The 25,214-nt window shown below is 41.6% G+C and overlaps 1 protein-coding gene and 1 long non-coding RNA gene across 2 annotated transcripts; one reads left to right on the plus strand and one right to left on the minus strand.

The window, feature by feature from the left end:
- Positions 1-373: 373 nt before the first annotated feature.
- On the plus strand, positions 374-24,668 carry CALB1 (calbindin 1). Its single transcript, XM_081013635.1, has 11 exons — positions 374-588; positions 1,175-1,251; positions 6,582-6,653; positions 14,140-14,223; positions 14,330-14,386; positions 17,306-17,383; positions 18,816-18,871; positions 19,411-19,450; positions 19,562-19,615; positions 19,755-19,826; positions 21,277-24,668. Exons 1-11 carry the CDS (start codon positions 507-509, stop codon positions 21,388-21,390), a joined length of 786 nt encoding a protein of 261 aa, XP_080869761.1. The 5' UTR covers positions 374-506; the 3' UTR covers positions 21,391-24,668.
- Positions 18,879-20,869, minus strand: LOC308481395. The gene is made up of 3 exons (XR_013988631.1): positions 20,164-20,869; positions 19,673-19,807; positions 18,879-19,043 (listed from the first exon to the last, which is right to left on the minus strand). It is a non-coding gene; the product is annotated as an uncharacterized lncRNA (long non-coding RNA).
- Positions 24,669-25,214: the final 546 nt, after the last annotated feature.

Raw genomic sequence — 25,214 nt, forward strand, 5'->3', positions numbered from 1 at the left:
ATCCTTGACCGGTGGCTGTGCTGGCTAAGATTGATGGAGTCAGAGTCCAACGACACCGGACGACATTGCATTGGCTACCCTGGTCTAGCTGGACCTTTGGCCTAGACCAGAACTGGTAATCAAAGAGGAAGGGAAAAACAGAATTGGGCCATCCTTATCACTTTCCACCCAACACCTCCATGATGTCACCGGTGTAATTATTAACACTTTTGGGTCCCTAGTGGTGTGGGGGGGAGGGGTAGGCTGCCTCCTCTCCTTTTGTGAACGGGGAAGAGCAACCGAGGTGGAACAATGCGAGGAGATAGCAGGGGGGAGGGAGCGCTCCGGAGGCGTGGCTCGGCGAGTGGAGCACTGGATAAATAGAGCGCGCTCAGCGGAGATCGCCCAGGAGTGACTAGCCCGGGCGGAGAGTCAGCACCGCGGACAGCGACATCTCCAGCAGCTGCAGCAGCACCGCCACCACCAGTCACCGCCTTCTCTCCTTCCTCCACCCAAAGGTGCACGCCATGGCCGCGGAGACTTACCTACAAGGCGTGGAGATCTCAGCAAGCCAGTTTTTCGAGATCTGGCGTCATTACGACGCTGATGGTGACTACAACCCCCCCACCCCACCCCTTCTTCTCAGCCTGTCCCACCTTGGCACCCAAGAGCGGGTGGAGAGGGGCTCCGAGGGCTCAGCTGGGCAGGGGAGACAGAGGCCCCCGGGGGGAAGAGGACTTTCCTCGCCACTCCTCTGCCGCGCGCAGGAAAACTTTGCCCCGCGCGCGTGCCAGAACTTTTGCCTGCGAGCTGCAACGACCGGGAAGTGTTTGCGAAGACTTAACTGCACCGTTCGTCTCTCTCTGTCTCCCTCCCTCTCTTTGTCTGTCTGTCTCTGGGTGCCTTGGGAGCGGACCCTCTTAGGACCAGGGTTCCTCGTTTTCCACTCTGGAGGCACCTCAAAAGTTCAAGCGCACCCACTCAATAAAGAATGCATAGCCTTAGAAGTTACCTGGCGATGTTGATTTTCTTGGGGACACAGAGAGATGAAAGTTCTGTAAACACGTTGAAAGGCACCGCTGTTTTTCAACGCGCAAATGCCCCCCTTCCCCCACCTTTCCCAGCTGGTAAGGGAGAGTGAGCTAAACCTCCGCAGCTGTAACGAGCGATGCTCTCCCTTTTCTTTGTGTTGCAGGCAATGGGTACATGGATGGAAAGGAGCTGCAGTGTTTTATCCAGGAATTGCAGCAGGCGCGAAAGAAAGCGGGCTTGGTAGGTTAAGATTTCTTTCCCCCGTTGCTTTATCTCATCTTCATTAAAGTAGAGGAACTATCCTCAGGTGAACTCCAGCAACGAGGCGGCACCCGTTCTGAGTGCATACCTCTGGTGTAAAGTGCAGGTGAATATGACCTAGCGATTATCAAAGGAAAAGTGACTTTGGGAAAACTGGGGGAGATGGAAACTAGATAAGAAAGTTTCTTGGATCCTTCTATAAGAGCAAACCAGGTGATACTGGAGTTCTTAAAGTGATGTACAAAAATGTGCAAGGAAACGATTGTTCTGTTACTTCCTCAGTTTTTCCCACCCCAGTGGTTAAGAAGAAATTCAAAATTAGCTGGATGCATTGTTAATATGTTGGCTGAAATACATTTCTGCCCCTTGGTGGCCAATAAACAGATCTGCAGATTAGTTGTAAGTAGAACTAACTAGATATTAGATAATAGTTTGGTTTTAGGATAGTGGAATATTAGCACAAAGCAGGGTTACCTGACTGTTGCAGGTGATGAACATGTTTACTGGGGAAAATGGGGGTAATTAAAATGATTAAATTGATGTGTTATTTGGCATTAAAGGTAGGAGATGTTTGGGAATTTTAAGCAAAAAGTTTTTAAATAATGCAAAACATATTAACTGCTATCCCTATTTGAAATAAGAAACTATCTCTTATCGGAAAAGGAAATGGGAAAATAGGCTTGCTATTTGCTATTATCATTCAGAGAAGTAAGAAAAATGAAGTATTGAGAGTCAGGCTTAAGATTATGTGCCAAATACAATGAAAATCCAATTAAGAGAGCTCAGCTCTGAAAGATAGTCAGTGTCCCTTGAAATAAAGCTGAAGTTATCCAGTGATATCTGACCAAGTCACACTTGGAATAGACTGACTGAAATCAATGAATTTAAGATCATTGAAGTCAACTGATCAGTGTACTTCAAATTTGAAAATACACTTCAAGGATGTGTATTTGTAAAATATTTACACAGTTCCTGTAAGATTATTCCAATATTAAAATACATTTGAGCTGTCCTTTAATGATTGTGAGTTAACTGCATAAGTGAAAGTTTGAGTCTATCTATAAATTTACAATTTATGTGCGTACAGTTGAGGCTGCCTACAAAAATTGTAATCAAGCATTATAAAATACATATTTATGATTGCTATCAAGGACCTGAAGATGTGATGCAAAAATGGATTTGTAATAACTTCAATTATTTTTCAAATGAAGTGATGGCTGGCTGGTCCCTATCATATACTTTTTTATTTTTGAGATTTCTGCACTGTTTTCACTTTTGGCTTTGCAATATGTGTCATTGTCTTCATTTCCATAAGAGAAAAATAGATTCATAATTTATTTTTCGAAGCAATCACTATTAAATCTACTCTCTGTTTATTAGTTCTTCATTCAACTGAAAAGATTGCATTTTTTATAAGGCATTCGTCCCATTTTCCCCCAGGTTTGAAAATGGTGTCAGACTCCTATTAACAAATTCAAGTGCTCTCAAAGTGATATATAAAATCTCTGTAGCCACTTTCTTGTGTGCCACCCACAGTGTTATATGTACCATTTTATGCCTGCTTTGAAAGTGCTCAGGTGTTCTTGTTCAGTTTTCCATTGACATTGCTTCTGGACAAGACTATTTCTGGAATTTTCTGAAAAGAACAGCACCAGAAGTTCAGTTCTCTCATTGGATCATTCTTAGCTTCTTGATCCTTGAAGATTTTCTCTTTTCCTGGACTAATGCATGCCAGACTATTAGTGGTTTCAAATCTAAGCTGATTCTTGGATTTGAAAGGCTTGTTTTGCAGATATTTCTTTAGTTCACACATCTTGTTTCACTGGATACTATTTCAAGAAGCTTTTGAGTTTCGTGTCCCTTCTCAAAAGCGATGTGTGGCAAAATTAATGTATGTTCTAAGCAATTTTTGTGGTTTTACCATTCTTTTCATACACACGCAACAAAAACTTCGATTTTGCTTGCATTTCAGAAAGCTATTGTTCCTTTCCCTTAACAATAGTACTTAGTGTATTTTTTACAACTTCAATTTAAATCTTTTTCACCTTGCATATCATGTCTATATTTCCATTTTTTTCTTTGTTTGTTTAAAAAAGACTGCTTAATTCTCTTTCCTCTCAATATTTATGACTTGTAATATATTTGTCTTAATTATGTTTCGGCATAGACTTGGTGGGTAGGATTAATGGGTGAAAATGAATACTCCCCTGTAGGATATGCAGCGTATATTCTGTAGGTCTGCCAAAGTTGCCCCCCCCCCCCCGCCCCGTGGAGAACTTCTTTCCTTCTGCAATTCTTAACCCCTAATAAATTAAAGAAAATAAGGCTTCTACAATCCTATGTATGATTGCTTGTGAGTAAGTCTCAGAGTTTGGTGAGTCTTAAGTATTTATAACAGTCATAGGACTGGACTGTATGCATAGTAAAGGAAGATGTTTCAGAAGCTTCAAAAATCTATATAGTTAATCTTCCATACTTCAAATTTACCTCATCAATAAATTCTGAAAATGCATTGCTTTGTGCATCATCTTGCTGCCCAGAAACAATTCCCAAAGACATCTGGGGAAGATTTGGCTTGAGATCTGCTTTCAGTTGTGCTTTATGCCTGACTGACAAGTGCCCAGTACAATGAAGTGTGAACACAGCTGCTTAGTAACAACTTGATGCTTAATCATTAACTAGTTGTAGCTTGGGTATCATAATCATTATGTTTTTCTTAAGCCCTGCTTGGGCATTCAGAGAATGTATGGAGGAATAAAGCATGGAGTATTGGGGTGGCGGCTCCTCAGGGGCTCCTTTTTAACCTCTCAACATCGAACAGGAAGGCCTGAAGGAGTGGATCTTCATGCATTCAACTGAACTCCCTTAGAATCCTCCCTGAAATCATGGTTCTGATTGCTTAGAGTCCCTAATCTGGGAGGCAATTCCAAGCATGTTCAAATGTACACATGAAGAATCTTTCCTTCAGACATTTGGCCTCACTATGTGGATGTCAGGGAGGAGATGGAGAGGTTGGAGCTGACCCAATGGCCTTTCTGGGCTTTAATGCCTCTGTGGTATAGGTGCCTGAACTCCATGTGGAACAGTCCATTCCAGAGTGGTAGAGGTTCCCTTGCCGAGTTATCCATCATGCTGTACTTGCTTGACTTTTCAGTACAATGCATGCAAGGATACAAACACACCTTTCTTATGGGGGTGGGACACACACATTAAAAACTCAAACTGCTCACCACAGAATTGGGAAATAGACCATAACGAAGTGTGCATTGTTCAGGGATCTATTATTCATGGCGAATAAGATCTAAGAAAATATTTCAGCGGCGCCTGTAGATGCCTTCCATAGTTGTGCTAATTTTATACCTGCCAGTAGCAATCTTTTTCACTTCAGTATCTTTGAGAATACAGCGTTATTTGTTTTCACTGCACATTTGAAATAACTAGTGTGGATTTCTGGTAGGGAAATGGAAGTGAATTCAGTGGTGCAGGGCACCTAGCAGCCTGGTCCTATGCAAGTTTCTCAAGAGGAAGTGCCCCTGATTTCAGTGGGACTGACTTCCAAAAAAAGCATCCTTAGGCTCTGAGTCCAAAGGCTGCAGTCTCACGCACAGTTGCTTGTGAAGAGGTCCCTGTGAATTTAGGGAGACTCACTTTTGAGTTCATACACAGGCTCAGACTATACAGACATTGGCACTCAGCCGACAATGAACCACTGTTTCCTTTTTGTGATTCATCTTAGATATGTGATTCATCTCACAGCCAGGTAGTGGAACTGTGGAAGGGAGGTTTTTGTTTATTAAACTGAAGAAAACACTGATGATGATTATTAACAAACTCCTTTTGAATGAAATTTGCAGTGATGATGAGAGACAGTGTATGCTACTGTGAGTGTCCACAATTTGATCAATGTTAACAGTGACAAGTGAATGTGGACAAGCCCAGACAAATTTCATAAACGTCAAAAGACGCAGAGATACATCTGTCAGAGTTGACAGTCGGTTCAATGTGATTGTCAACATTCACTGCTATATGTTCATAAAATGGCATTCTACATACATTTATTAAATTTGTCTGAGATGGTCAGAATTCATGCATGAATGTAAAACCAGGTCAAATTTTGGACATTGACTGTAACATAAAATGAATTATACTGAGGTTGTTTTATGAATTAAGAAACTTAATGCTCTAGAAGCTTAATAGTTTTTATATATTTACTTGCTTGGAAATCGTTTTAACTATCTCTGTGTTAGCAGGGTGGAGAGAGAGAGAGCAATTGGATGTTTAAATTGGGCTGAATTTTTGTGAGGTTGAATTTTTGTAAGGAAAAACAGTTGTTCTAAAGCAAGTGAAACTGTGAGTGGAAAACCTCTACCTTTTCCTCTTTTGCACACTTTATCCAGCCTGTTTGTGTCCTTTGTGTTCTTCGTCAGCTAGTGCTGATTTTTGTTTTTACTGGAAAAGTCCTCTTTATTGCATGATTCTAGTTAATCAGATATACTATCAAGAACATGATGGCATCTTGGGGCTATGTAGCCAATCAGATTTTACTGTGTGACAATATCACTGAGTGCAAATGGAACCCTCCACTGCCCACACTCTCAATGGGGAAGGAAGAGGGACTCTGCTCCCATTGCCCATCTGGGGTAGAATGAATGATAGAGATGCATATTCAGAGGAGGATGTATCCCATACTGACTGCATCATTTCCAATGGAATATTCATTTGGATATGAATCCAAATGCACATGTCGATCCATATCCTGTCCCAACTAGTCAAGTAGGAAGGACTGAAGGAGTGCTCACCTGGTTGCCTCAGCAACATGGGTGTGGCCCGTTTTCCACAGCTTTTGCAAAGTGATGCAAATATCACCAAGAAAGGGGGAGAGACTTTAAATGGCGGGAAAGCACAATAGTCAATGTTTTTGCATTCATTGCTGGATATTATATATATATATATATATATATATATATATATATATATATATGCCACTGTGTATAGATTTACATTTAACAACATTCTGGAAAATCTGAAAGAAGAAATTCTGCAGCTTAGTGTTTAATTTTGGAGCAGTCAAAGCCCTTAAGGCACATGGTTTTAGGCTCAGGATATTACTAGACGTGGCAGAACCAGCAGGATACGTTCTTAATTAATGATATGACTCCTTAGTTTTAAGAAACTGCATAGGGTACAACCTACTGGGAAGCTCCTTTAGCACCATTCATTTCTGTGGAAATTGTACAGGAGACATTCCTGCAATGGATTGTGTCTTTGGCTTTCTTTTAAGTAATAATCATTGTATTGCACATTTATAGGACCTGACCCCAGAAATGAAAAAATTTGTGGACCAGTTTTCAAGTTCTGATGGAAAGATAGGAATTGTAGAGGTAAGCTAACTGGTTTACTTACTGCCATTTAATGAAATTGTTTATTCATGTTGGTCATAGCTCTGCAGTGATATAGGCCTGTCTGCAAATATTTGTATTATTTGCTTTTGATGTTTCTTGGGAAATGGTTTTCTTCATTTTATTATCTTTTATTATGAAATTTATGAACTTATCATCATTTTATTATGAAAACATTTCAGTGTTTTCATTCTGAAGTTATCCATGTAAACAACAACAACCCAGTTCTTGATGGCATTTAATCTTGAGACTGTTTTGCATAACAACAACAACAACAACAACATAAATGCAAAATCAAGCATGAACAAAATCATAACAGAAAACAAGTTAGAAATATCAAAGCAGAGACAAAAAGGGGGCATCTCTTTTTAAGAAATTCAAATTGCCAAAAATGTTTAGCTACTTGAATAATATTTTGTTTAGGCTGACATTTTCTAAAACTGCTTTTCAATGGAAACCTCACAGCAAAAACCTTTCTGGTCTGGACTTAATTTGAGTAAACAACGATATGAAGAATGATATTATTTCATTTTTGGAGTTTGCTGCATATTGCTCAGTGAGGCCTAAACATGCTTAGGTATGGCTAGATCATGCCCAGTGTGTTGGATATGGTTTTGTATAGCAGTTTCAGCCATTGACTGGTTATATAATGCCCTTTTTAAATGTTCATTGAAACTGAAGTATAGAAAACAGTAGATCTTGCTTTGCAAACTAGCTTAGCTTGATCTTGAAATTTGCTCGTGTTGTTTAAAATAACTGTAAAAATACAATCTTCACTCGAGAAAGATGCCAGTCATTGTGATAATAGGCAAGAAATGAGAGTTCTTGTTTCTAATTTTGCTCCAATAACTTATCACTGGACGCTGGTAAAACCATACAAGGTTGATTCTCAAACTTCTCAATTCTCAAGGTTGATTCTCACTTGTGAATGCTCTCAATAGCCATTGCTGTCAATAAGAAAGGTTAATAGGGACCAAGTATCAGATTGCTGATATAAATCTGAATATTAGAATAGCCATTCATTGAGAACTAAGATGTAGACTGTAAATAAATGTGGACTTTTGTCCAAGTAGACATGCATAGACATGCATAGAATGAAGCTTCGCAAGAGTTGTGCATGTGAAGTCCTATAAATACATTCATAGAGTGATGTATTTGTTTTTATTGATTCAACAGTGAATTATCAATCCAAAAGTTCAAGGCAGATTCAGTAGCTTATGGTACAGATATTTAAAAAGACAGCTCTAGTTGCAAAGCCTCATCCTTTGAAAAAGGACGAAGGGAACTGGAGAGTCAAAGGGAAGATATCCTATGAAAGATGGAGGCAATGAATCTTCAGGCAACAAGAACCACCCCATCAGAACTACTAAAAACAATGTCAGAAGAAGATTAATTTAAAGAAAACCATACAGCAGGATAAAAGCAGTAAATAGTATTACGAATCACTTCTTTAGGAGTAAAACCAATTGAACTCACTGGGACTTACCTCAGTGGGACTTATCTCTGAGAAAAGATAATGATGTATAATTATGTAATCTTTAGTACAACCATCATTCTTGATTAGTAAATAGAAAATGAGACTGGCATAATTTATTTCCTAGAATAAATCACTTAAATGCAGTTTTAGGAGGGTTATTTTTGGTGTAGGTTGTAGTTTGCTTTGTTTTGTTTTAATTTAAAGGAGCATTTAAGAATGCAGGCTAGCTCAATCCTCACTTTCTGTGATTTTTCTCCTCCTCCAAGGTGGCCCAAGATACCTTCTGTTTCCAAAATATGTTTTCTTGTGAGACAATATTTAAGCTTGTTAAAAGGCAAGCTGAATAGTTTAAGACATTTTCAGCACTGCTGCTGCTCAAGTTAAAGGAAATTCTGGGAGCATCTTCAGGAGCCTACATTAGTGTGGTTCCTCCCTGAGCTTTTATCTATTGCCCTCGGGCTAATGTGTAGAATTTGACAAGCCACTTCTTCTTCTAAAAGGCTCCCCCTCCCAGCACTCCAGCTTATTTGTTCAAGTCACTGCCTGCACCGAGATGGGGTTTCAAAAGCCCATCCTTTCACATTCTCAACCTGCAATCATTCCATGTTTGAATGATTCAATAGCCCTTTTTCTACTAGGGAAAGGTGGCTGGGTGGTTGGAGGAAGGGATATAATGTTGGAAACATACCTTTTCCTTGTTTTGCTTTTCTTTTCTTTTTAAAAGGGTGTACACAAACACTATTTATCTATCTAATCATTTCACGACAGAACAGAATGCAAACTAGAGGTTCATTTAGTAATCCACATAAGAAGTAATTTTTTAAAACTGTTTCACTACAGAACAGAATAAATTCCTCTCTAGAAATAACATTTTTTTCATAGCACTTTCACTCCTAAAGGCAGACCTGTATAATTCGTAGCCCATTAGTCATCCATGGTACCTATGTGGTGCTTGGAAACCCTGCCATTTTTCAGATACAGCCAAACGGCAAAGCCATGAGATTTACTGATTCCCTACTAGGCTGCCATGTGGCTAGTTGATTGCGTATGGCTTGGTGTGGGTCATAAGGCGCTAATAATCAGTGTCGTTATTTTTTCTGGGACTGCAGAAATGAGTGATAATTTGTTGATCTGTAATACATGTGTTGGTGGAAAAACTGTTCTATCAAGTGTACCCTTCCATAATATAGGAAGTTGGGTTGTTGTTTTTGTTTTAAACCAGTTCTGTTTATCCATCTAGCATAATATTCTGAGTGGCAGTATCTCTCTCCAGCTCTCGGATGCCTTTCCAGTTGCCAAAACACAGAATCCTATAGACTGGGTACACTGTAGCTCAGTATACCCTGTAGCTCAGTAGAATACCAGTTTTGCATTGCATTCAATCCCTGGCATCTCTAGTAGGGCTGGGAAAGAATCCTGCCTGAAACTCTGGAAAGCTGCTGGCAATCAGTGTAGACAATATTGTGCTAGATGGGCCAATGGCCTGATTTGGTATGAGGCAGCTTACTAGGTTCCTATGTAATGAGGATTGAACCAGAAAGCTCCTCCATGTGAAATACGTGCTATGATCCACGCCCAGTAATTGATTGGCCCAGTTCTCAGCATTAGAATCTTAATTCTGTTGTTCCCTCCATCTTTTCTTGGTAATATTCAATTAACCTTTTTGGAATGGGGGGGGGGGGTCAGAAACATAAGCAAGTGCAGATCATAATTTTAACTTAACAAGGGACAGGATTTCTCTGTTACTGGTCACCAGTTTGAATCTAGGCTGGGATGCAGCTATTTCCGGAGCAGATCCAGCACTCAACTTTGGAGTAGTAGCACAGTAACTGAGAATACCCGGCGGCACAACAGGCAACAATATATTGGTGGTATTTTGGAGGCTTTGAAGGCACACTGTGGTTCCATTTGGTTCCCTATTTTCCCCAGTGCCATTTGGGCCAGTCTCAGTGCCAGCCCTACCATTAGACAGAGTGAGGCAGCTGGTGCTAAGGAGTGATGAGCGGACAGAGCTGGGAGTGCAACTCTGTGCTAGCCTGCTGCTCTCTGGTGCAGTGTAGGATGCTGTGCCACTGGCGATGTACAAATAAGATTCAAATGTACATCTTCTGTACATTGGATGTGCATGGATGTGTATGAGTGTGGCATTTTCCTGTATTTGACTTGGGCAACACTGTCTTGAGAGGACCTGGCCAGCTTGTGTCCAGAGCGGCAAGGGGGTGGTGTTTTTACTCAGAAGACTCAGGCTGTACATAGCGTTATTAACTTCCTGTCACACCGAGATCTGAGCCATGATGAATCCATTCTGGATTATATAATCCACTCCAGTGTTTTGGCTCTACCAAAACTTCCCACAAGGACTCATTTCATTCTTTGAAACATACAAAAGTTAACATTCAGAGAGACAAATTAAAATGCTGAAAGTAAGAGATAAACTAGACTGCATTGGCAGCAGTTTATTTCCAGTTATACCAAGGCAGATTCTCCGAACTATTGCTATAATATTTCAGCTGGAGTTTTGCACTGCAGCTTGGTAAATGGGGGTGGGCAGCAGCAGAATCCTGTAATCTCCAGTAAAAGGTAGAGACTTTTTCTTAAAAGTAATCTTGGCTGCTGGATCCATTTTTCTCAAGCAGAATTCCAAGAAATACTGTATAAAGAGCAATTTTTAAAAGTCATATCCATACCGATTTCTAAAACTGCTTCCTTACTGATGGCAAAATTGCTGCAGTTGCTGCATTTTCATATATAATCACTGTTGCGGGCTGAGAGAGACATAAAGACAGGTGACTTAATTAGCATGGTTTGTTCAGTAATATATGCATATATTACTGAACTCTGTGCAGCTTCTGTGCAAGAACACATACACAGCAGTGAAGTGTTTGGACTGGGGTCACTTGCAGTAGCACAGAAGCCCCAATAAACTTTGCAAGATGTCTGTCTCTCCATCTATTTCATAAACAATACTGAATAAGTCAACCCATGAAGATTCATTTCTTTAAAACAGGTGTGGGGAACCTTTAGCCACCCAAAAATGCTGAACCACAACTCCCTTCATCCCCGCTTGGGCTGGTGGGAGTTGAAGTTCAGGAATATCTGGATGGCGAAAGGTTCCCTGCACCTGATTTTAAACATCCAGAACTGTGAGGGGTGGGTGCATTTGGATGTTGTCTTGCGCTTCTGTGCTAGTTCCAGATTTTGCGGGACCTTGGCTTCAAGGTGACACCCTCCTCCTTTCCTGTGTTGCCACTGGCCATTTGCTTGCTTCTCCATGGGGGCCCAATGGGGACCACCTCCCAGAGTGAGAACCATGTGTGCAGAGGTTGCTGCTGCTTCTCCTCGCTCCTTTCACTGTTTGCTCATTCAGAGAGGGCAGGTGAACATGAAGAAATGACAAGGTGGAGCAGCAACAGGGCCAAGAGACTCCATGGGCTGGCAGCAGGGCAGCCAACGTCAGGGATGGGGAATGTGACATATTGTAACACACCCATCATCCTTGGTCATTGGCCATGCTAGCTGGGATTGAAGTAGAACTGGAATTCAGAAACGTCGCAAGGTCCACGGATTCCCCATCCCTACTGGGTGAGGGGCTCAGCAGGTGCCCAATGATGCCAAGCTCTGATACCTTTGGTGGGGCTTCCTCTGTTCTTGTTAATTTAATAGAAGGAGAAAACAGGTGTTTTCAGCGGCGTCTCTCCAATTGTGAAATGCTCTCCCTGTGGAAGTTCAACCAGCACCAACAATGTCAACTTTTAATCACCAGGCCAAAGACATTTCCTGTTCTCCCATGTTTTTAAGATTGTTATATGAGATTATTTACGGCCTGTTTTGGTGCTCGCCTTTTAGTAGGGTGGGGAAGGATACTTCTCTACGATGGTGAATGAGCACTTTTAGCATTTCTCTGTTTTTATTGTTTTGTGTGTGTGTACTTTGTTATTTTTGTATTTTATTTTATTTTTGTCAATTTCCCCACCCCCACCCCAGGAAAAGGTGAAAAAAAGATTGCCATCTCATTGCCAGTCAGCATTCTTTAAAAATATAGATAGAAAGTTGGGCCTTGATATCAACCACTGAAAATGTTCTTATTATATATCGATATATTTGAGGGATAATCATTAGATAAAGTGACATATTGATGTGGAAGTATCCCAAGTCGGCTTATGCATTGATTTTACTAAAACATTGGTTCACCAGTCTAATTTGAAGCAGAAAATTAAATATTTTGAATTCCAGTGTGGCATTAGAAGGTTGTCAGTTGCCAGAATGTTTGTTTGTCTGAGTGTTTAGTTCTCTCAAATCTCATGTGAAAAGTCAGCATCCATTTCAAGTATTCTTTTATGTGAAATAAAACCTCGAGTTTTCTTTCTTTTTTTAAAAAAATAAATCTAAATACCACGCATTGCAATTCAGTACTTGGCTTTCAGCGTTTCCCATTGGTCTGGGCAACTTGAACAGTTCCTTTCTGAAATACTTAGAAAAGCATGAGGGTACTGAGGTTATGCTTTGAGAACTGTGCTTATAAGAAACCCTTTGCAAAGACAACCCTCCAGACAAAGGCATTCTATTTCTAGCTCATCTAAATGTGTTAAAGCAAGAGCCTGTGGATTAGGAGACGGAAGCTGGGGACAACTAAGGTCCCAGTGTACTGCAGCCATGAAGCTCAGGTAAAGGCAATAAGCGAGGAACTGAACTTGGGGTTGGGACAAGGGAGAAGGTCAAAAGTGACATAATTTTAAGTCCAAATCTCAGAAGTCACTGAAGGACAGTTTTGGACATGGCACTGATGGGAGGGAGGAAGGAACAGGAAGTGCAGCGGTCTTGTACTTCCTGTTCCCTTTCATGTCCATCCTGTCTGAAATAGAACATTCGCACCCTGCAGTCCTGGTGATGCAGAAAGGAACTCTCGATTTAGGAACAGTTTGCTGGATGCGAAATGTGAATATTATGTTTATGAGACAGTGGTGCAGTGGAAGAACTACAGGGCACTTCCTTTTCCTCCATATCTGTGTCCCATCAAAAACTGTAATTTAAAGGGTTTCTTGGAATGCAGTGAAGATTCTCCCAAATATCACTTTGATACGGATATCTGAAGCTGGTTGAAACCATTAGACCATTTCAAAAGAAAGTTTTTGATCAGGGCTGGCCCACTCCTGAGGCAAGGCAAGGCAAGGCAAGGCAAGGCAAGGCAAGGCAAGGCAACTGCCTCAGGCAGCAGGGTCCATGGGGCAACAGATCCCAATGTAGATATTTATTTCTCCCCGACCTTTTTCCTGATATAGATCTTCATTTGCCCCTTCTTCCCTGGAGGAGAGAGGGAGGTACCATTTTGCGGTTCTCCTCAAATGCAAAAATGTATTGGGCTGGCCTTGCTTTTGATTGTGCATCAAACACCATCCCCGCCCCTGCATAATTCAGTGCAAACTATATTTTTTATGCCTTTTCAGCCATGAAAAAATATAGCTGTGAACAGAAGTTACAGGGGGTCAACAGCAGAAGTGCCCTATTGCATTCATGTCCTGCTTGTGGGTTTCTCCTAGATATTTGGCTGGTCACTGGGGGGAGCAAAATGTATATTATTCATATACTCTTACATTATTTGGGGGGGAAAAAGAATATTGTGACAAAATTCAGGTTTATTCAAGGAAAACATGCAGCAGTTTTAAAGTTCTGCAGCAGCTTGCAGACAAAAGTGGAATGGAAGAACGTCTTCCACTGAAGACTGTCTGCAAATATTATAGATTGAACTTCTGCTTCCTTCCTTTGGCAGCATAATTACCTAGAATATTTCAAAGTTTCAGTTTATCGTGCAACAGTTTGTTTCAATGTGGTATGCACAGAAAATCCTGGTGGATTGTACATGGTATTTACAGACCATTGATAAATATGCAAGTTATTTGAATTTTTAAAACATTTTTTCTCTCCTAAAGCCTTAGAATGTATTACATTTATTTGACGAACAATTGATTTAATTCAGTCTTAAATCTTTTACAGCTTGCTCAGATATTACCAACGGAAGAAAACTTCCTCTTATTCTTTAGGTGCCAGCAGCTGAAATCAAGTGAAGACTTCATGCAGGTAATCTATATAAATTTTTGCATTTTGTAAAATTAAATTGCCAGGTTGAAAGAAATGTTTTTGGTTGTGCTTGATTTAGTTTTAATGGCTAACTTCTCAATTCCAGACATGGAGAAAATATGATAGTGACCATAGTGGCTATATTGATGCTGAAGAACTTAAGGTAAGAAGCTATCTATGTTTATTTATTAATATGCATTTCCTGCCCCACTCCAAAGGTTTTTTTCCAGGGGTGGCAGCAGAATAAATTGCAAGAACAGAAAGACATAGCAAAACATACAATATATTAAAGAAATTTGGTGTGGTTTTTTAAAAGCTCTTTCCTGACTTAACTGTTGAGCCCCTCCAAATGGCCCTGGCTGTTTTGCAGTGTTTCTTAAGGTGCTCAGGATCTGGCCAGTTCGGCAGAGAGTTCAAGTTCCCTTATTGTGGTGATAGTGGTGGGGACCCACAAAGCATGCATCTTTTTGTATCTTTGCTTTTGTAACGTGATCTATGGCTGGTGTCATTAATAAGAGGCACTTTCAGAGGATCTGAAAGATGCATGGGAAGAAGCTGTCTCCAAGGAATTCTGGGTCGAAGCTATTCGAATTTGAGGGCTACACAACCCAATGCAGTCTTAATACTGCGTTATTCCCATTCCAGTGATACAAAACCGTGAATGTTTAAAGACGACAGGAATCAGTGTTGCAAAACAATAACTCACATACCTCTGCATCATTTTTTTTTAAGCATTGGAGTTTTTGTCAATTTACTCCCTTCCTCCTGGTATCCACAGCCATCTTTCCAATTGGGTTTACTGGAGCGTTGCACCAGGGTGCCAGCCTCTCAGGGGCGCCCCAGTGAGTGGGGGAGCTGCACGACTTTGCTGGTGGCCTCCCCTTTCCCTCATGCACGCCCGCCAGCTGCGCCCCGTCAACCATATGGCTGGTGGGCATGCAGCTTGCCTCCCAAGCCCCCGCGGGAGGAGAGCAATCCCCGCAGAGGCTTAGGATGGAAGCTGTGCCCCGCCAACTATATGGCTGGCGGATGTGCAGCTTCCTTCCCAAGCCCCCGCGGGAGGAGAGCAATCCCCACAGAGGCTTGGGAAAAGGTTGACAACTCTGGAAAACAGGAGGTGGGGTGCTGGAGGAATCTTTGCACCACTGCGTCAGATATGCTTAAGACGGCCCTGCTGGTATCATCATCATTAACTGTTCTAGACTATCCCACTGCAGACCACAGATGGGGATTATATGATTGAGTAGTCACCACTGCAGAGGTGGATGGGTAGTAGCTAACTAGCAAGCTAAACACTGTGCTAGCCTTCTCTCTGCCTGGCTAGTTTCTATGCATAGAGAAATCATTTAATCATGTCATATGACAAATTAGGGATGCAGGTGGCATTGTGGTCTAAACCACTGAGCCTCTTGGGCTTGCCAATCAGAAGGTCGGTGGTTCGAATCTGCACAATGGACTGAGCTACCGTTGCTCTGTACCAAGTCCTGACTAACCTAGCAGTTCGAATGCATGCCAGTGCAAGTAGATTAAATAGGTACCGCTACAGTGGGAAGGTAAATGGCATTTCTGTGTACTCTGGCTTCTGTCATGGTGTTCCACTGCATCAGAAGCAGTTTAGTCATGCTGGCCACATGACCCAGAAAGCTGTGTCTGGATAAATGCCGGCTCCCTCGGCCTGAAAACGAGATGAGCGCATAGTCGCCTTTGACTGGACTTAACTGTCCAGGGTTCCTTTACCTTTACCTTCCCTATAATGACAAATTGACAAAATGATTACTCTAGCTAGCAGGATCATTGGCCAGGAATGATGGGAGTTGTGGTCCAAAAACGTCTGGGGACCCAAGGTTGAGAAAGGCTGATCTAGAGAGGCTTGAGCTACAAGCTGGCTGGCTGGCTGGCTGGCTGCCCAGTATTTGGAAAATTATTCACTGATGGTCTAGGAAAATTCCTGTTGATTATCCCAGAGTTTTCTGGATATTTTGATACAAACCAATGTGGACTGCATAGTTGTCAGAAGAAGGCGGCGAAGGCCTATAGCTCACTATGAAGCACCTCCTTTGTGTGTGTGCAAGGTCCCTGGCAACTCCAGTTGAAAGGATCTTGGGAAGCAGTGCTAAGGGCTTGAGATGTGGGAAGTGCTGCTGTAAGGCCAACAATCTTGGACTAATAGTCTAAGCTTGACCAAGGAAACTTCATATATCCGCCGAGGTTGCCTACAGGCTGCTTGGAGCAGCTCAAGGCCTGGGAAACTACTCTGGCTTGATGTCAGTGTGGGCTTAATACTTCCCCAACCAGCTACTCTCAAGATGTTTTGAGCTATAGCCACCCCTGCCCATTGTCTATGTTGCTGGGAGCTGACATCTAAACCATCTGGAAGACCCCAGGTTGGGGAATGCTGGTGCAAAATTTCGAATGGGCAGTTGCCAGAAGAGCACAACTCAGCTGTCTGATGGGTAAATTCTGCACTCACTGAATGCTCTTAAAGATTTAAATCTGCCTGCCCCACCTCCACTGAGTGGCCTGGTTTTAAAACTGTTATTAGACTGGCTGCTCTTTTTCTCTTGTGAAGAAGAAAGCAGCTGGAACATGGCAGTGAAGCAAATCCACGCTGACAAGCCTTTCTTGAGGAATGGCTTTGTGGGAATCACTGCTTACTTGTTCCACCAGCTTTGTGCTACAACGTGGGCCTTATTACCCCCCCCACCAAATCAATCTCTGCTCCATTTAGTGCAAGACTCTCCACCCCCAACTATCAGAACAAGCAGAAGATCTGGTTTGAAATAGGAAAAGTAGCAATACTCCAAAGAATAATATTAAGAGGTTAGAACAGGTGTGTGTGCTTGAGAGAGAGATACTTCCAGGCAGTAGACATTTGCAATTCCCCAGCTCTCTAGACTTCTTGCTTAATAAGGATTTTAAATGTCATTATGAACTAGGACAATTGACTGGTCTCCTGGGAAAACAAGTGTCATTTCCTAAATGAAAAACTGTATTTTTTCAAAGGTCAGCAAAGCAACTTACTGCCTTCTTCGGTTTTATTGTCTTTTTTTTACACTTACCACTCGTGTTTGCTTTCTTCCAGAGTTTTTTGAAAGACCTATTGCAGAAAGCAAACAAGCAGATTGAGGATACAAAGCTGTCAGAATATACAGACATCATGGTAAGAGTAGGAAGCTATTTCGTTCAGGGAACTTAGCTCCCTGTCTACATATTAAGGCGTATCTGTTCCAGAAGCTAGGATCTTCTCTCATTACTGTATTTCCCCCATCCCTTATTTGAATTATGAACTAGCTTGCTGCATAGGCTTCACAGATACCAAGTAGCAAAAGGAGACTCCCATAGATATACCATAATTCGAAGGAATATAGAGGTATGGCTGCAATGTAGCCTTAATTCATTTCAACGAAGTGTGTGCAAGTTCTCATACACTTGAGACAGGAGTTGTGTTGTTAGATTGAAACTCAGGAGTTTGGACAATGCCTTACACTGAATTTACATGAAGCAGCTTCCTAGGTTCTAGTAATATATTTGGCACACGTTCAGTGTCCTGGTTAAATCTTGACATAATGGCCTTAAGACAGATTGCTTTTGCAAAATCACAATACTTCTCTTGCTATGGAAAACCAGTGCATGTGAATGTCTGGCTGGTTTTGTTACGAGGACAAAAAAAAAGAGAGGCAAATTTAATAGATTTATTAAATCGGCACATTATTGTTTGACTGTGATATTTATGATCTCTGTCCCTTCTTTTATTGCATATGAAATGTTTTGACATGTGCTTAAGGTGTCTCAGTTTTAAAAAAATGGTAAGACAACGAAGATGGACTATTCCAAATCAAAATACAGTGGACCCTCCAGATACGATCTTAATTCGTTCTGGGGGTCCGTCCACAACCTGAAAAGTCCGTATCCGGAGGCACTGCTTCTGCGAATGCGCACGCGCTGAAACCCGGAAGTATACACTTCCGGGTTTGCCACGTTTGCAACCCTAAATTTATGTATCCAGAGGGATACGTAAGTAGAGGTACAACTGTAATAGATTGGATCCAAAAGTGCCCTTCTGTGAACCAAATAGCTTTGGATGCAGCAGAGGCTTCCATTAATGGTGGAGGGGAAACATAGGAAATCTGTTTGTATACCAAGTCAGATCATTGGTCCATCCAGCTCAGTATTGTCTACAATGATTGGTTGTGGCTCTCCAATGAGCTACAATCCTTCCCCAGATAGTAAATAGCTGCCACTTCCTTTTGTTGCTCACTCCACCATCTCCATGCTTTTTTGGAGGACTCATCAACCTTTCAAAACAGATTTTCTGGGGACATAGGCAGAAGCCAAGAGCAGGGCTTTACTCAATGAACTTTGGATCCAGCCCAATGAAGAGAGTTACAAAAGCAGTCATAGGGTGAAAGCACATTTGAGGAACCCTAACTGTAAAATGACCACGGAAACAAGGCCTTTTTTAAAATACCCATCTGTCTCTTAGAGGCCAATTCAGGCATTAAGAGACAGGTGACGATGTTAACTGTTTTTGGTTGTTGTTTATTGCTGGTATTGGAGAGAAAAAAATGTTCATACAACCCCTCCCTTTTCAGCTCAAGATGTTTGATGAAAACAATGATGGGAAACTGGAACTGACTGAAATGGCCAGGTATGTATTCTTCTAAGAGGGTGAGGGAATGAAATGAGCACCAATCAGCAGATGAAACGAGAGGGGGAAATGGCAACATGTGGCTGAGAAGCAGTTTCTATGAACTGCAAAAATTTGGGCTAGAAACCTCTCTTCTTCACAGTGTTCAACCCTTTCATTACAAACACGAATCCTGTATTGTAGAAAGAAAATGTGCTGAATATATATATATATTTGTTGTATGTTGCTTATCAAAGCAGTTTACAAAGCATATTGCATTTCACCCCTTAAAATACAACCCACAAGTGAATTAAATAAATAAAATTTAAGGAAAAGTTTGAATGGGACAAGCAGCCTACAAAGAAGGATTTTACATGAAAAAATGTACTGGGGTTTTGCAGCTCACTTTAGTAAACCATTTCCCAGTCAGCTGTCAAGGTCATCTCCTCTCTCGTTTCTTGAAAAGGTTTGCCTTTATACATTTTCCAGATATGCAATTCAAGTTCCTACTGTAACTACTCAGCAATTGTTCTGACTTCTGCTTGTGTTTTTCTCCAAAGATTACTCCCAGTCCAGGAAAACTTTCTCCTTAAATTTCAGGTATGTAACACGATACTCCTAAAAGTTTGAACACGCATAATATAAATTATATGTGTGAGTAGTGATCCAAACCACTACTGTTCTAATACCTGTTTTCTTTTTTAAAATTAGGGTGTCAAAATGTGTGGGAAGGAATTTAATAAAGCCTTTGATACATTTGATTCAGTAAGTAGACTATCTACAATATTTAGAACTCATTTTTATTTTTAAAAGATCTCTGACCTTACGTGTTCTGCAAGACAAAACAATGTAGCTGAAAGCAGCTGAAAGCAAAGTTATAATTGCTCGTGTCTTTTGTTTTCAGGATGGGAACGGCTACATAGATGAACAAGAATTAGATGCTTTGCTGAAAGATCTCTGTGAAAAGAACAAAACGGTAATTCTAATTTTATTCCCATTAAAACTGCCCTCCCCCATCTAGTCAGTTAAGGTAGTTGCTCTGAATTCAATATATTTCAGTTTCTGGATACAACAGGAAGATAGGGTTGCCATATTTCAAAAAAGATAAAAACAGGAAAACCGCAAGTCATTGAGAAATCAAGAAAACATAATTTTTCAATTAGCTTGTCTAAAATTCAGGACAAAGCGCCACGTTTCAGAGACCCCCCCCCCAAGATATCAATTCCCCCTTTGAAATCCTGGTATTATCCTGGAAAATCCAGATGTATTGGAGTCCTACAGGAAGGTGTACAGATAACTCTAATTTCACGTACCTGCCATGTGCTCTGGAAAAAAATACACTTTCCATTTTTTCGCACAAGATCAAGGCAGCCATTTTGAGTGCCACACAAGATCTCACCCTGAAAAAAGTGTTTGGGGGGGTGAGAGTGAGCCGTGGGTCATGTGACTCGCCCAGGGTTTCAAAAGTTGGATGGTATGATATCATAGGAAGCTACTTTCTGCTGAGTCAGGCTACTTTCTGCTGAGTCAGGCCATTAGCTTAGCCTTGTATACACTGACTAGCCGTGGCTTCCCAGGATCTCAGCCATACCTGGAGACACCAACAACTGGCTAGGACCTTATGGATGCAAAACAGATGCTCTCTTTCTGAGTTACAGCCCTTTCTCCCTATCAAACAGCAGTAGTTTTACTCCCAAGTTATTTCCTATTTCAGTGGGCAACTGTTATCATCCCTCTGACCTTTGTCTGCAGGCAGAGTAGAAAAAACACTACTTATCTTATGCCTTTCTTTGTATTAAGTGGACACTGATGATACTGCTTCAAAAAAAGGGACATTTTACTACCTGGTTTTGCTCAGTACAGAATTAGTTCCCCTTCTCCCAAACCACTGGCACCATCTCTTTCAAGCAGCCCAGACGATATAGCACATGAGCGGATTATAGCAACGAACAAGCTTACAGTTAAAATATTTTGAGGCAGAGTGATGCAGTCCTTAATGGCAGGACTCCAAGCTGACCTTCATACCTGCATGCTTACAGAGGAGCAGATTTTCCAGAGTGTGACTCCACAGTGCTGTGGAGCGATACCTTAGCCATATGGATTGGGGATGCTGTATGGGATTTCCCCCCTTGATTGGCACTTTGCTGAAAGAAAGGACACCAGTCGTGGGAGGCAGGAAGTCAGATACCATTGGCCCTGCATAGGTGGTTGCATAATTTACTCATGTGTGCAGACCATCCGTAGAACTGTCTAGCCAACACTCTCAAAACCATTTTTGTTCTCATCCATACTGAAAGTGCATGTGCTTGGGCTCTGCTGTTTTTTGTCGTGTAGAAGTAACACTTTATGTACCCATGTTAGTAACTGAACTGGGTTATAAAGCATTCTCTCTCTCTCTCTTTCTCTCTCTTAAAAAATCCTCACAGGAATTAGACATTAACCACATTGCAACATACAAGAAAAACATCATGGCCTTGTCCGACGGAGGAAAGCTTTACCGAACAGAACTTGCTCTCATTCTCTCTGCTGACGGGAATTAGAGCCCTCTGATTACTTCCACTTAACTAGTGATATATTATATCTTTTAAAAAAACGACAACAACAACCCAACAACAATAACTGTGCACTATAAGAGGGTAGGCTTTACTTTCTTTTATATCTTGTAAATTTAACACTGCATATAGATAATTAGCCAGGATATGTGGCACATTCTTTTCAGCTTGTTTCTATACTGTTTGTAATGTACAGTTTTTTGTAACTACAAGGTTGATAAAGAGGATGTCTATGTTTGGGCCAGTCCGATTCGTTTAAAGTAATAATAATAATGACTCTTAAGACGGAGAAGAGTGGGAGATTTCAACGCTCAGATTTCACTGAGACTTCTTTGGCTTGTTATGTACTTTGACATTTGGGGCTGCAGCAGCAATAATGATCTCCATTAATGAAATGGTTCTTCTCACTATGGTGGAGAGAAACTCTGGGGTGGGGAAACTAAAAGTTGTCAGACTGCAACTCCCACCAGCCCCAGCCAGCATGACTAGGCATGATGGGACTTGTAGTTCGAAAACATCTAGAGGACTACAGCTGCCCCACCTGTGGCTTATACGCATATCCACCTCTCCAGAGCTGTCCTGCTGCCTGTCGGCTCAAGTCAGTGGACCATAGGGAAAACAACTCTTAAGACGTGGAAGGGCTACTTATTATAAGCTGTCCTGGAGTGGCAATCATGCCCACTTCAGACTTGTCCCGTGGCACACTTGCTGAAAAGGTTGGCCCTGACTTTGGAGTTACTGGAAGCTTTAAAGAAATGATCAAGAAAGCAAGTCTGTTCCTTGCAAACGATGCTAGACGCAGTGTTTCAACTGGGGGGCGGGGGGGAGGTCTGAGGCTCCTGGCAAACAAGCATGGATATTAGAGAATGTAGCAGCACTGTAATTAATTGCGTTAATTCCCAACGAGTTATCAGTCTTACAGCTTTCCATTTCCCCCTGACTTCAGATCCCAAGGCCACAGATACCTTGGGACACTGAGGAATTTATCTTCATGAGAAGCCTTTAAGCTATCTTGGTAGCCTAACAGGTACAACGATGTCTTACTGTATAAACTGCAAGCTTGGCAAGAAAAGTGTACAACAAAGGATAGGCAGGCAGAAAAGGTACCACAAGCCGGCCTCTTTATAACTTTTAACGTTTAATGATTGCTGCTGTGTCAGAGAATATAACAATCCATTTTCTAAAAACTATTTCCACTTGCAGAATATTATAATTCTAGCAAACTGCTGTTTTTACATCATTCTGTGTAATCTATAATTAAATTTAATATACTAAGACTGCTGGTGTCTAGTCTGTCTACTTCCTATGTTCTGTTACTTTGGCAGGTGATAAAGAAATAACTTGCGCTTTTATACAGCTAGGATCCACAACACGGTTAAGCTTGCATTTTGCCCAGGTTAATGTCAGTCGCCACAGTCTTGTTTCCATGAGAGAGATAATCAGGGATAGTCCTTTCATTTCAACAATGCATGGCACCATTCCACTGAAATTCATAGGACTTACTAAGTTACGAAAATCCTATGCATCTTTATATGAGCACAGCTAATTTTGTTCATGAGCTGGGCATCCCATTCAGTTATCAGCACTGAAACTGAAACCACCTTTCATTTTTTTCCTGGATTATGTCCATTGGCTGCAAAAGGAGATACAATGGCTGATATCCAAGTATTATCACCCTGAACGTTTTGAAAAAGTACATCCTGTAAGATTTCTGGACTACGTTAACAATTGTATGAGCATTTAAAATTGCATTACTTCTAGAACTCCCATGTGTGCAATGCGTTCAGTTCTTTGGTTTAAAACGTGGGCCCAATTTTAGAAAGGAAGTTAAAAAGGTGGTGGCTGTACATCCCAGTTAAATCTATGTAATTTCTCCAGAAATCTAGAAATGAGAGGGATATGAAATCATGCATATTTGTGTTAATTAAATGGAGTTCTCGCTGCTTAGGAATAGGTCTGGGCTAAATTTACTCCATTTAAAATGCTTACAAAAAGATTTATATAAAAATATATATATTTGAAGGGTGCTGATTTTATCCTTTCACCACCGGATAGCTCAGTTGATTAGAGCGTGGTGCTGATAACACCAAGGTTGCAGGTTCGATCCCTGAATGGGAAAGCTGCATATTCCAGCATTGCTGGGGGGTTGGACTAGATGATCCTCAGGGTCCATTCCGACTCTACGATTCTTTGAAAGCTAGAAGTCATTTCGCAAAGATACAAAATGGCCTCCAATGAGCAAGTGCCTTGTTTCATTTCTGAAAATATGTACTAAATTAGGAGTGTCTCTAGGTGAAAAAAAAGGCTTAACGCATTAAGAGGCTTAGTTAAGTTCGGTGGCCTATTTTGACAATTTCACTACAAGCCGAGTGAGCTAATTCTTCACCTTCTCACTCACCTCTAACTTCTCTATGCAATGTAACATATGACTGTATTCTGAAAGAGATACAATGATTTGAATATCTGCCTAGAGGCATGATTATGAATGGCAAAATGATTAAACTTAGATTGACAATTAAACCATCGATTTGTCTTTTCATGCTCAACTGAAAAGGGGAAACCTCATGCTGTGAATGTGTATGATGCGAGACCGATCAGAGGAGTGCTGGGCTTAACTTTTTCCCAAATGAAAAGCTTTGGAAATAGGATTCCATCTTTCTTTGAAAAGGATGTTTTGAACCCCACTGTCTCCCTGGGATATAAATACGATTAGGGTGCTACCTTATTATGCAAAAAGCGAAGTATTTCAAATAGACGTCACCTTAAGAAAACACGAGAAGTCTGAACATGGAAGAAGGTGTGCAAGACACCAACCTTATTTTCATTGATGACTCTGACTCCTTTAAAGGATCATGTTCTATAAAGTTAGCCTAGGCCTCCAGAGGCTGACTCTTATTGTGACTGTATTAAGGCAGAAAGGTGGTGGTGGGGGGGAAGGTCTGAATTATCACCCCAAGTAGTTGCCCCCAAAATTAAGGGCTTCAGTCTTCAATTTGTTCTTTGCTGTCCTTCAAGCACTGACCAGTGGCGGTTAGCTCACTGGGTTGAAGTGTGGTGCTGATAATGCCAAGGTTGTGGGTTCGATCCCAGCATGAGCCAGCTGCATATTCCTGCCATGCAGAGAGTTGGACTCGATTATCCTTGGGGTGAAGAGACGCGGGTGGCGCTGTGGGTTAAACCACAGAGCCTAGGACTTGCCGATCAGAAGGTCGGCGGTTCGAATCCCTGTGATGGGGTGAGCTCCCATTGTTCGGTCCCTGCTCCTGCCAACCTAGCAGTTCGAAAGCACGTCAAAGTGCAAGTAGATAAATAGGTACCACTCCGGCGGGAAGGTAAACGGCGTTTCCGTGCGCTGCTCTGGTTCTCCAGAAGCAGCTTAGTAATGCTGGCCACATGACCCGGAAGCTGTATGCCGGCTCCCTTGGCCAATAAAGCGAGATGAGCGCTGCAACCCCAGAGTCGGCCACGACTGGACCTTATGGTCAGGGGCCCCTTTACCCATCCTTGGGGTCCCTTCCAACTCTACAATTCTAATTCTTGGGCAGCAGAGCCTGCCAGCCAGAGCAGATAGTATTTGGCTTAATGAAACAATAGTATGAAAGCAGCTCAGTGTGTTCACCCAGCTGTTGGAGTTGCATAATGGGAGTAGACCAGGCTTCCTCAACCTCGGCCCTCCAGATGTTTTGAGACTATAATTCCTATCATCCCTGACCACTACAATTCCTATCATCCCTGACCACTACAATTCCTATCATCCCTGACTACTGGTCCTGCTAGCTAGGGATCATGGGAGTTGTAGGCCAAAAACATCT

The sequence above is a fragment of the Podarcis pityusensis genome, assembly GCF_964106645.2.
Source record: "Podarcis pityusensis genome assembly, chromosome: 7".
Taxonomy (NCBI): domain Eukaryota; kingdom Metazoa; phylum Chordata; class Lepidosauria; order Squamata; family Lacertidae; genus Podarcis; species Podarcis pityusensis.

What these genes read in the sequence shown, in the direction of transcription:
- CALB1 (XM_081013635.1), top strand. Translation starts at nt 507, where the DNA reads ATGGCCGCGGAGACTTACCTACAAGGCGTGGAGATCTCAGCAAGCCAG. An exon ending in CCTTTGATACATTTGATTCA is followed by an intron (nt 19,616 to 19,754) that starts GTAAGTAGACTA and finishes TTTTGTTTTCAG; the next exon opens with GATGGGAACGGCTACATAGA. An exon ending in TCTGTGAAAAGAACAAAACG is followed by an intron (nt 19,827 to 21,276) that starts GTAATTCTAATT and finishes AAATCCTCACAG; the next exon opens with GAATTAGACATTAACCACAT.